The sequence below is a fragment of the Eublepharis macularius genome, chromosome 6, assembly GCF_028583425.1.
Source record: "Eublepharis macularius isolate TG4126 chromosome 6, MPM_Emac_v1.0, whole genome shotgun sequence".
Taxonomy (NCBI): domain Eukaryota; kingdom Metazoa; phylum Chordata; class Lepidosauria; order Squamata; family Eublepharidae; genus Eublepharis; species Eublepharis macularius.
Window position 1 is genome coordinate 10,580,823 of NC_072795.1, and position 12,875 is coordinate 10,593,697.

A 12,875-nucleotide genomic window follows, 5' to 3' on the forward strand; every position below is an offset into this window, starting at 1 on the left:
ACTTAGGCCTCTGGCGGAAACTTGTATCAGCTCAGCAAGGCCAATCAATGATAACGTGATCTTTATTTATATTATTGATTGTGTTGTGTGAAATTCGAATAACGACTACATTTATATACTGCTCTTCTAGACAGATTAGTGTCCAGTGCGTTGAATAAGTTAGTGTTATTATTATCCCCACAATACAGCTGGAGAGCTGGGGCTAAGAGGAGTGGCACAAGGCCATCTACTGAGCTCATGGCAGTCGTGAGATTCAAACCAGTAGAGTGCTGATTTGCAGATGAATCACTTAACCACTGTGCTACAGCATCGAAGTTTCTGTTTTCTATTGACATAGAAGTTTGGTTTCTTCACTGCAGATGTTTGCTCGTTGGGATTCACTTTTATCTCAGGTGTTTGGGTGTACTGTGATTAGGGTTATGTGAAAACTTTTAAAAAGTGTTTTTAAGATAGGCTTCTTGAAGGTCTCATAAAGCAAAACTTAATCAGTAGCCTTTAGGGATCAACCATTTAAGTACTGTGCTACAGCAGCTCTCTAATTACGAACGAAATTACTAATGAAAATGGCTCTACATATGCATTTGCTGTAGTGAACTCCACCTTATGGAATGGCCTGCCTGAAGAGATCAGGAAAGCTCCCACTTGCTCAGCTTTCTGCAAACTATGCAAAACTGAATTATTCAAATAGGCTTTTTCATGCAGGCAACAGGGCAGTGCTGTAAGAAACAGTTCAGAGAGATGCTCTTGGTAAAGGGACAGGAACTCTACACTATTCTACTGGGCACTGTCTGTTGATGTAGATAGGCTCCTACTGGGTGGCTTCTGTGCTGCTTAATATAACATGTCAAATTAATTATGTTTTCTTCCAGCAGTTTCATCTCTGTATTCAGATTCTGAATTTACTGCATTGTGCAGAGGGTTGGACTAGATGAACCTAGAGGTCCCTTCTGACACTATGATTCTATAATTCTATAATTTCCACTGTTTTCATCCTTTGGGATGAAGCAGGGTCAGGTTTTGGTGTTTTGTTACAGCTAGCATATGAGTGTTTTCTCCATTCATGGATAGTATGTAGTTGTGTAGTTTAAACCTGCTTGTTAGAGATGGGTACAAAACGAACTACGGAACAAAATTCTGTACAGAACGGCTGGTTCATAGTCAAAGAACCACACATTCTATGGGACCGCATTTTTCTGAACCAAATGAATTTTTCTTACTGTTCTGTTGCCGGTTCAGACATTTTTGTTGCCAAACACTCCCTCACCCAGGCAACGGTGGCAGTCTTTAGCTTGGCCCCATTCTGAGGCTTCCAGGCTTGATTGGCAGCTGTCCCTGCCAACTAGACAGCTCCCACTCTGGCTTATTCAGCCAGGAAAAGTGGGGAGGGTTAGAGTCTCCCAGGCAACTGAGGAGATGGGCCTTCAGCAGCCATGGTAACACCAATCTCTTCCTTCCAAAACTATGTCAGGCAGGTTTTTCTGCCAACCAGAGTGCTCCTGTGTTGTTCAATCTCTTGGCTTTTTCCATAAATAGGGGAATCCGTGTGATTCCTGGTTTCAGTTTCTCTAGAGTGGGATAGGGAGGAGAGCTTGGTGGCTGGCTGTGATGTTGGGATTGGGGTTGGAACTTGGATCTTTGGCCTGCACTTCCGGCTGCTAGAAAAGGGGCTGAAAAGCCTCTTTTCTTTTCTCTTGCTTTCTTGTTTTTCTTCCTGACTGGGAACTGGGGAGGTGTTTGGGGGAAAGGGTGCCTTTTTTCTTCCCCCCCCCCATCCCAGTCTTAGCTTCCCCCCCACCCAGCCTTTCCTGGGGGCACCAGCTTTGGGGCTCTATAACTCGGAGAACTGTATTGCAATCTTCATGAAACTTGGCGGATTCCTGGAGGAGAGCCTACTGAAAACTCCCTGTGAGTTTGGGCTCTCTAAGCCTGAAGGGGGCTGTCCTGCCCCCCCCCCAAACTCCAAACCTCAAACCAGTTTGGAAATTGGGTGAGTTCGTTAAATTCGTGTTCTGTGTTCTGTGGAAATTAACGAACCATGAACGGAGCAGTTCATTTTTTTTTTGTTCCGTGCCCATCTCTACTGCTTGTCTCTCTCTCTCTTGGAGCAGTACGAGTTCTTTCTGCCATGTTCATGTTACTAATTGGAGTGAGTGTACATTCATAATGAGTTGTTCTGTCTCAGTGTTTGTTACTTGCAGATTGTATCAAGCACCGAAAGGCCTTTGAATCATTAGTGCATCTTGTATGCACCATAATTCAATAGCTGGGGAGTTGTGCCTTCCTGTGGGTTGAGAATCAAGCACAAGTGGCAGGACAGTGGTGGCCTCAGCCTCAAGAAAAGGAAAATACCATAGTGGCCCAGGAGGTAATCTTGTTGGCACCACCTGAGGCTGCCCACCCCATTCCAGGTTCAGCAAGTGGGTTTTTTAGGAGCAGAAATGGCAGCTGGGAAAGAACAGTATCCATTCCAGTCCAAGATTGCCCTAGTACAGCTGGCACAGGAGAAAGGAGAAGAGACCAGCATACCCTGTCAACAGACCCTCAGGAGGTAGTTTTATGAGGAGCCAGATATACCCTTATCCCAAACTTTGCCCTGGTACAAAATGTCAACACAAATCATCATTGCAGCAGCAGCATTGCCACAGCAGCAACCTTGATTGGCATTGCATCCATATGAACGACAAAAACACTCCACACATTCACAACTCAGTCTACAAATACATAACTCGCCTCATAGACGTAAGATTCAAAAATCTGGCTACAGTTTCTATCACCTTTTGGTTCTGTGTAGCTAGTAGAAAAATAATTTTACATTCATCAGATTTCCCTATTTTCTCTCTCAGCAAAGGATCAATAAGTATGAGGTGTATATCACAATAATAAGTACAATACAGGAAAAGATTTTCCCAGGTTTCTATGCCTTGCTGAGCACAAGTGCATAACCGGTTAGCATATGGAGTTTTGTGAAATCTCCCATAAAGTATCACAAACTGAGCTAACGAATAAGCTCTGCGATAATGTGGGGGTGTTAAACAGGTAAGATACTCTGCCCTATACCCATGGGGTAGAAACCCCAAACCCAGGGATGAGCATCTGCCTTTTGCAAGACTCCTAAAATCTGGATCTTGATGTCAAGGAGTCTTTGTCTGATCAGTGCATGCGCTGATTTTTCTGTGAGGGAAAATAAATCTTCAATATTAATCTCTATTGAGTTAATTTTCTCGTCTATGTGGTTTAGCCACATGGATAACTGAGACTCCATCAGCATGTGAAAGATGAGGCTATCCTCACTATTCTTAAAATGTAGATGTAAACAAAATTTAATAGTATTAATCCATGCTTTAGTCTCAAGAAGTTTTGATTGGTTTTAAGGCAGACTCACATGGGAAGGCCCAATATTTTCTGTAGAAGGTTGGATTGTATTCTTTCCACTTCCTTGTTGGAAGCCATAATCGATATAGGCACTCCATAAAACAGTCCTGCAGTAATTTTGTAGTTGAATACTCTAATACCTGAGGGCATAAATTGATTACCCTTGGTAAAATAGAAGCGAGTGAGCACAAGTACATTGCAGTTCACAGATTTTTATCAATTCCCTTCTATGAGGAACCCAGCTTGCTCTATAATTGAAAAGGATTCCTAGATAACGAAAACGTTCGACCTGTTCTATCCTATTACATTCCATTTTAAGAGTCTCCATGCTTTTGCAAAAACCATGATTTTCAGTTTCTCAAAATTCAGGGTCAATTTGTTTATTTCACAGTAATCGTAAAAGCGTGATAATAGTAGTTTCATACCAGTTTGCAAGAGGGCAAGTAAAACTGCATCATCTGCATATAAGAGCAGTGGAATATGGATTGCCTCAAGTCTGGGACCTTGGCCATCTATATCCACCAAAAAGGGAGCCAGATCATTTATTGAAGAGATTGGATAATAGTGGGGCTAATATACAACCTTGTTTCACCCCAATATTTATTGGAATTTATGGGGTTAGATCTCCTTCACGAGAGCATTTAACCTGACAAGTAGTGTTTTAATGTAACTTTTAAATCAAAAATAACAATCTATTATTTATCCCAGCACTTACAAGCTTCTTCCAAAGTAATTCTCTTGAAACAGAATCAAAAGCTCCCTTAAGATCTAGAAAGGCCACAGTTTGGAGCCCCTCACTTTCTTATATTTATTCACAAGATGGCTTAGCACTGCACTATGATCTCAGGTAGATTTCCCGTGACAGAATCCAACTTGTTCTGGTCCCAAAATTTGCCACTCTGACACCCAAGCACTAAGTTTATTGCTAGATTTCCTGCATAGAGTTTCGCTGCAATAGACAGGAGGGGAATGGGTCTGTAATTACTCGGGAGTTGACAATTCCCTTTTTTCAATATTGGCATCAATATTGCGTTTGTCCAAGCATTGGGCATTAACCCTGTCTTGTCTATTTCAGTAAACAGAGTGGTCAGAAAGGGAGCCTACCACTCTGAGAATGCCTTAAGCAGTTCAGGTAGAATTGCATCAGGGCCTGTGGGCCTTCCCGGGCTTAAGGTGCTCAGTGAGGGATTCCACCTCTTCAGCCTGTACCGGAGGCCATTCAGGACAATCAGCTAGATTGAGAGGAGTTTCCTCCAATAAGCTAACTCTGCTCTTATAGAAGATTGACAAGAAGTAATCATGCCACCTGTTTGCAGTAACAGGACTGTTTAAGGCCACCTTCTTATCCAGTGAGTCTGAGACTAAAGCTCAGAATTTCTTTGTGTCATTATTTATTGTAGCCTGAAGAAGAAGATCCCAATATTTTTGTATAAAAGCTCTTCCCCCCCCCCTAAAGGTTTGATTTAATTGATACTTCAGGTCAAAATATATCAATGGCAGTCTTGATAAATTTGATTCTCTATACTGCTTATAGATGACATGCACCTGAGCTTTCACTTTTTGACATTCATTATCAAACCACCCTGGTGTACCTAACTCCTTATGAGCTTGCTGTGGTGTTGATTGCACCCCAAGAGTGCCCACAAGCTGAATCGTGATGCTATCATATAAACGAATTAACTCTGAAGTTCAGGATGATTTCCTTGACAGTGCCATATATTCTGCTAGAATATTCAGATTAAGAAATCTTACAGCCTTACAAACTGCTTTATGCAACCAGTATTCTAGGAATCCAATTTTCCGCATTCCCATAATTGTCCCCATCACTGTCGTGGCTCCTGGGGGAGAAAAACTGGCCAAGAATAAGTATCAGGGTAAAATGATCACTTTCTGAATGCTCCCCAATTTTAAATGAACTCACCTGTCCCATAAGAGAGGGGGGAATCAGCATATAGTCTACCACACTACATCCTTGTCTAGCGGCAAGTATAAATTCCTCCTGAAATTCATGACAGAAGGAACCATTCAATATTACGAAATTGAACCAAACGCTTAGACGGGCTAAACAGATTCCAGCATCATTAATGTGGGTATCCTTAGAGTATCTACAGATAGACATACAGTTAGGGAGAGCCTCAGATACAGTTAGGGAGAGCCTAAGATAGAGTGCCAGTGATCAGTTAAAATTTGCTTATCGGTACAAGGAGGAATATGTACATAAATAATAATAATTATTAAATTCTTTTCCAAACCTTTCAGTAGGAAAGCTTGAGCCAGATGACGACAATCCTTAAGAGGTAACACCTCTAAATCAGATCTACATGAGCATAGTAATGTTAAGCCCACTTTGTAGGCTAAAAGGGAGAAAGTCATGCAGCCCTCTAAATTAATCTCATACTGAGCCCAAGTTTCCTGTAATAATATGATATCAAACCTGTTAAGAAACCATCTAAACTCTGGGTCAAGGCAATGTTCCATGACAAGATCTTGATGTTTGAGGATGGAAAGATCCCTATCAGTCAGTCTGACTCTGTTAGTTGTTCCAAGGATTTTTTTATATCAAAGAGAACACTGCCATTCCTTGTAGACTGATGAGTAGGTTTAGATACCACCTCATGATCTCTGTTGTAACTAGACATGGGCACAAATGGGGAAAAAAAACTCGAACAGGCTGCTTGGTGTTCATTCCCAAGGACGAACATGAACAGACTAACGGAACCAAACATGTCCTGTTAACAAACATGTTCGTGTTCGGTGTGCGTCGGTGAGAGAGCAGCCCCCTTAGCACTTAGAGAGCCCATATTCACAAAGAATGGGCAACAGGCTCTTCCCCAGCCATCACCCAAGTTTGGTCAAGATTGCAGTATAGATCTCGGAGTTATACATTCCCAAATTCGATGCCCCTAGGAAACTCCCATTCAATACAAATGGAGCCACCCTCTTCAGCCCAGTTCACTTTGGCCCCATGAGGTGGGCCTGAAGGCGGGCCCCCTCTTGGGGGCAGGGGGTCTGTCCACTGGCTGGCTACACCCCCCATGTGCCCGCCCGCCAGGCCTCCAAGTTGGAGGCGGACAGATTATCTGCTTATGCAGCAAGGTGGTTGATGATTGCAGCTGCCAGGCCTGGCGGGCTCGAGGAGGTGGTGGCATGCTGCCTCCCATCAGGGGGTGGGGGATCTGGCCACTTACTGGCGGCACCCCCCATGTGCCCACCCGCCAGGCCTCTGGGTCAGAGGCGGACTGATTATCCACTTATGCAGCGAGGTGGTTGATGACTGTGGCTGCCAGGCCTGGTGGGCTCAGGGAGGCAGTGGCATGCTGCCTCCCATCATGGGATGGGGGATCTGGCCGCTTGCCAGTGGCACCCACCAGCCAGGCCTCCGGGTTGGAGGCAGACCGATTATCCGCTTACACAGCAATGTGGTTTATGACTGCGGCCACCAGGCCTGGCGGGCTTGGGGAGGGGGTGGCTCTCCCCACAGAATCCTGTCCACCTCTTCCCATGAAAGAGAGCTGAAATGGCCAAGGGGCCTCTAGGTCACATACTGTATCAACTGTGGCCGGAAAGTCGTGGCGGAGAGACAAGATTTTATCAGCAAAAAAGCTCGCAAAAGCCTCACAACTTATCGCCAAATTCAAATTTTGATGGTCTCCAATCTGAATGGGAGACCAATGAACATACCATATTAAACAATTTAGCCAGGCGTGAGCTAGCTGATGCAATGGAAGCTGCGTAATATTCCTTCTTCACAGCTTTCACTGCCATCTCATAGGATTTAATATGCAACCTATAAGATGTTCTTGCTTCCTTGTCATGAGATCGCCGCCACACGTGCTCAAGTTGTCTTAGTTCCCGTTTCTGTCACCTTAGCTCCTTCATATACCAAGGGGCTCGGTGATTTCAGGGATGATGAGAACTATGGCGAGCGACTTAATCGATGGCCTCAGAGAGCCGGACCTGCCAGTTTTTGATCAGCTCATCCAATAAACCTCTGTGGAGCATCAGTTCCCACAGAGCATTCTGGAAACCAATTGTATCCATAACTCTCTGCAGATGAGCATAAATTTGCTCACCACCCTTGCGGGGGTGGTGCCACACCCAACCGAGCCTGCAGAACCGCATGGTCTGACCAGACAGACAGCCAAACTTTCCTCGGCACTCCACACCAGTCCCACACAGTCAATGCCAGAGATCTCCAGGATGGGAAGCGAAGGAGAAACCCTCTCAGATGAGGACTGCCACCCCTCCCTCCCCGACACCCCATTTGCGACTGCTAAAAGACCGAGTATCCCTTGGTGTCAGCTCACCCAAGGCAACTGTTTTGCCCTCCCTCACCCAGGTCTTGGTCACGCATACCAGGTCCATATTGGCTACTGCAAAAGTATCATGCAGAGTTCTGGTCTTATTATTTATGGACCTGGCATTGCACAATGTCAGTGTCAGGGTTTTTTCCCCCCCTACCTCCAACATCTGCATGTCTCGGGATGGGATGTAGGTTAGAAGGGCACCGGGCCCCTCCATATCTTTGTGGCCTTCTCCAGTTTGACCAAGTCCCACGGCCATATCTCCCCCATCCCCAGAGGACTGGGATCCCTGTCCTAGTTGCCCTCCCCATATTCATCATCATTACATCACAATATCCCTTTAGCAGTAGGAAGTTGCACCAATTCTAATAGCAGCAGAGAGTAGCACCAGTTCAATAAATTTCTATGGGGCAATCTAGGTAATTTCGACCTAATCTAATAACATCCAGTGAAAACCAGGGTCTAATTCAATTTCCATACTCCAATTAATCTCATAGCCTAATCCCCCCACCTACCCCATTTCAAACGCCCAATTCTGACAATTACCATCTAATTTAATAGTTTCCAATTTGCAACAGGACTTTTTTTTTCATTTATTTTAGGAGAAGCTATTTTGAGATTCTCTAATTTATTAGGGCTACAACTAAACTGACTCCTTGGCATAGTCAGCAATCATTTAATTCTGGGGGCAATATACATCTCCTAAAGTTGTGACTAAAATCTATCCCCTGATTTACATATAAATTAATCTCTCTCTAGTTTAATTCAGGTTGTAAACAACTTAATATATATGGTTGTTGTGGGTTTTCTGGGCTGTATTGCCGTGGTCTTGGCATTGTAGTTCCTGACGTTTCGCCAGCAGCTGTGGCTGGCATCTGGAAGATGCGAGCCACAGCCACAGCCACAGCTGCTGGCGAAACGTCAGGAACTACAATGCCAAGACCACGGCAATACAGCCCAGAAAACCCACAACAACCATCGTTCTCCGGCCGTGAAAGCCTTCGACAATACAACTTAATATATACTTTAAAAAACTGTAGCAGCTAGTGGTTCCCTATAACCTTAAAATTCGTTTCAAATTCATTTCAGTATTCCAGCCTCACTAATGTCCTTCTCCAACCTCACTAATGTCCTTCATGATCTTGCTTCACTGCGCCAGCTCAAACACACTCCCCGAGGCATCCACATGCTCCACACTCAGGGACCTCCAGCATTCTTTGGATCTCTCCGGAGATCGTCCAAGGTTTCTTGGCTCCCTCCGGAGGTCCTCACCATTTCTTGGAGAACTCCAGCAGCTTATTGAGCCTGCCTGACCAGTCCTCACATCTGCTCCCTGTGGATCGCCCTCCAAACTTCCTCAACAACCGGCTCCCACAGAGCTCACCTGGTGCTCCGGTTTCACATTGCTCACACAGAGCTCACTGCAGGCTTGGAAACTTTCAGGCCTAGAGGTTCTCCTCTGCTTCCCTTCCACACCTGTTCTCACCAGTCCCCAAATGTCCAGTGGCCCTGTCTTCTCCGCTGGGTGACTCTCCACTGGGCAATTGGGTGCCCGACTCAGTCTAAGCGGGTCGAGGCAATCTCTCTTTGGCTAGGGTCTAAGTGGGTTGAGGCAAGCTCTCTTTGGACCACTCCAAGCCGTTCAATTACACACCGAATTAAACGGTAAAATAGTACAGGCTCTCCCACTCATTCTACTCTCTTCATTACCGCACTTCACCACCGTCTCTATTGTTCATCCACCAACGTGCTGTTAATTATTTGCTGTTTCGTTAATTATTTCCTGTTTTGTTGTGCTGTTCCTTAAACTTTGGCTATAGTTCTATTTGCTGTTTTGTCAGGGCTGTCTTTTAGTTGTAGTTATTATTTAGTTGTTATTTAATTGTAATACCTGTCAGAGCTCAAACCACAGCCTCTGCCTGTGCTGCCATCTTACCTTAGTTTTGGAATCTGAAATAGAGCAGAATGGGGGTCCCCTATTAGAACATCCACCTCCAAAAAAGAAGTCTCCTTCTTCTTTAACTATTTTTCAGTGACAATTGGAAATGGATTAATGAACTGTTATGCTGCTTGTGTTTGTTTTAAAATATTTATATTGTATTTATTATGTTTTAAATTGTGCTTGTAATTTTAATGTCTATAAATGTGATCCACCCTGAGCCTGCTGGTGTGGGGAGGGTGGAATACAAATTTAAACAAATAAAATAAATAAATACATACATAAATAAAATAATCTCACCTAGTGCTCCTATCACTACTGGAATAATCATTGTATGTTTGTTCTAGAGATGTTGAAATTCAAATCTTAGATTTTAATATTTTGTTCTCTTTTCAATCTTTTTTGCTTCAATTTTCAATGTTTTTCTTCTTACTTTCAGCTACAGTAATATCTGGAGTATTATGTTCTTATCCATTTGGATTTTGAAATCCCACATGAGCTTAAATTTCTCATGTTCAACAACTTTCTTGGACATATTCCTACCCAAATTTTTGGATGGTAGCTTGTACTTTTTCAATAAATTATAATGCAACACTGAAGCTATTTTATTATGGTGCTTTTTATAGTCTGTTTGTATGATCTTACTGTTCCCACTCATGAGACGGTCAACCATTTCAATGGCTTCTTCGCAAAATCTACGTTTACAGCCATGTACGGTTTTTTTTCAAGTTTCACTTTCATACAGCTTGTTCTTAATGTCTGCCCTTGTATGGCTAATCTAAGTCTTCCTTGTCTCTTTTTTCAATATCCCTTGCATTACCCCTTTCCATTTGTTACTCTAGTCAACTTTGCCCTCAATGTTCTTCATGTACCGGTAATGCACTGGTTTACTTTGCCATGCTTCTGTGTGGTTTTTTCAATGTTTCTTTTCCTATATTTGTCTTTTGTACCCTTAATAATAATTAATCAATATACTTATGCTGCCATTCCACCCAAACAGGGCCTCCAGGGGGGCAAACATCAAAACATTAAAACATTAAAAAAATTAAAACATCAAGATTTTAAAACAGCAGTTAAAATATAAGTATGTATAAAACATTTGAGTAGTTTGAAAAAACATATAAACACTCCTGGCTTTTCACAAATTGTTCAAAATGGAATTATTCAGGATGGCTTTTTTATACAACTTAATAGGGCTGAACTGTAAGGAAATGATCCACAGAGATGCATACTGCCTGCGGAGGTCAGCCCTTGCTCTTCTAGTTTTCTGCAAATGATACAAAACTGAATTATTCAAAAAGGCTTTTGTATTGTAGGGAGTGGGTCTCAGATGGTTAGGGAGTTAGGGATCATAGACTTCACCACTATGTTGCCTTACATACTACTTGCTATTTTAAATATGTGCTCCTATCAGCTACCTGTGCTTCATTTATAACAACAACATTTGATTTATATATCACCCTTCAGGACAACTTAACACCCACTCAGAGCAGTCTACAAAGTATAATAATAACACTTTGTAAACTGCTCAGAGTGGGTGTTAAGTTGCCCTGAAGGGCGATACATAAATTGAATGTTGCTGCTGCTGCTGTTGTTGTTATCCCCACAACAATCAGCCTGTGAGGTCACCCAGCTGGCTTCAAGTGGAGGAGTGGGGAATCAAACCCGGTTCTCCAGATTAGAGTCCCACTGCTCTTAACCCCTACACCAAATGGGCCCTCAGTTTTTTCAACTAAGGATACAGACGACATCAGCTATGTTCATCCTAGCCTTTTCCCACTTTGAAGAGCCCCTGGTTGCTACAAGTGTGCTCATTGACCTGGGAGAAGAAAAGAGCAAGAGCACTTATAAGACTAACAAAATTGTGGTATGAGCTTTCGTGATTCACAGCTCACTTTGTCAGATACCATCCCTAGAATTGTTTATGTTCTATTTCAGCATTTCTTCAACTCTATATTGGATTCTTGCTAATGTTATGTCTTTGTAAATTGTGTTTATTTACCCTATGGCATTGTTTATGGAAATGTCCTTGATATTGACTGTACTAAACTCACACTGTCTAATCTGCTTTGAGTCCTAGGGCCAAGCTACAAGTGACGAATGACACTTGAACAGCAAGTGGATTGAGTGGAGTGCAAGTGAACAGGGAGAAATACACTTGCCGTTCAAGTGCCATTCGTCACTTGTAGCTTCACCCTCAGTGAGAAAGGTGTACTATAAATAAGTAAATAAATAAATCTGTAAAGGAATAGGGACGATAGCCTACACTACTGTGTACTGTCTGTTGCAGTAAGTGTGTTCCTACTGGATAATTTCTCTATTTTTTTAATATTACAGGTTTAATTGCTTGTGCTCTGTTTCATCTCTGTATCATATGTCAGCTTGATTTCCAGTCTCTGCAGATTTTCATTTGCATGTTGTATTGCACTGTTTATTGAATATCCGTAATGTTGATTGTATTGACTTATACTGTGTCATCCGCCTTGAGTCTCAGTGAGAAAGGTGGATTATAATTAATGCAAATTAATAGATATAAGCACAAAAACACATGACAACACAACCACAGAGGAGTGCCAATATGCTGACTTGAAAAAGACCCTAAGAAATCATCACATTAGTTTGAATATAATATTCCTCTGTTTCTATCCAAACTTCAGGCCGCACAGGTCTATGGAAACATTTACACTGTATGGGGAGGACCTGAGCCCATGGTAATATTGTCTGGATTCAAAGCAATAAAAGAAGCGTTGGTAAAGAATTCAGAAAACTTCGCTGGACGACCAGTGACCCCTTTCTTTAAAGTTGTAACCAAAGAAAAGGGTAAGTTTTTGTAAAAAGGTTTTTACTTATCTTCCATCTAGAGAAATCATAGAAAGGAAATAAAGAGATCATTAAAGAAAAGTTAACAAAGGATCCTCCATCTAGCAGGCAATATCGTACCATGCCATATGCAGAAGGTGTCATTCTCCAGCACTCCCCTCCATTGCTGCAGGGCTCTCAGTTCCCTGGAGGCGTCAGTCCCAAGATGCATGGGGCGGTGGTATGGAGTAAGGAGGGACTATCACTGCTGCTTCTTGTTCCGCAGAGGGGAGGCGGCAATTTCATCCCATTCTCCTTCCTCCCTCCAGCCCTCTGACTCTCACAGCTGTTCCTCTGTGTGGCGCCTGAGCAGAGATGAGCACGAACAGGGGAAAAAAAGAACATGATGTTCGTTGTTCATTGCCATCCATGAACAGGGACTCACGATCAACCACGAACTT

At 43.0% G+C, this 12,875-nt stretch overlaps 1 protein-coding gene across 1 annotated transcript in view; it reads left to right on the plus strand.

Annotated features, from left to right (window-relative positions):
* The window catches only part of LOC129331997 (cytochrome P450 2J2-like), a 43,797-nt gene that overhangs the window by 10,431 nt on the left and 20,491 nt on the right, over positions 1 to 12,875 (plus strand). The window contains exon 2 of the mRNA XM_054982736.1: positions 12,273 to 12,435. Within this exon, the coding sequence (XP_054838711.1) occupies positions 12,273 to 12,435 (163 nt within the window). The remainder of the gene's footprint in view (positions 1 to 12,272; positions 12,436 to 12,875) is intronic.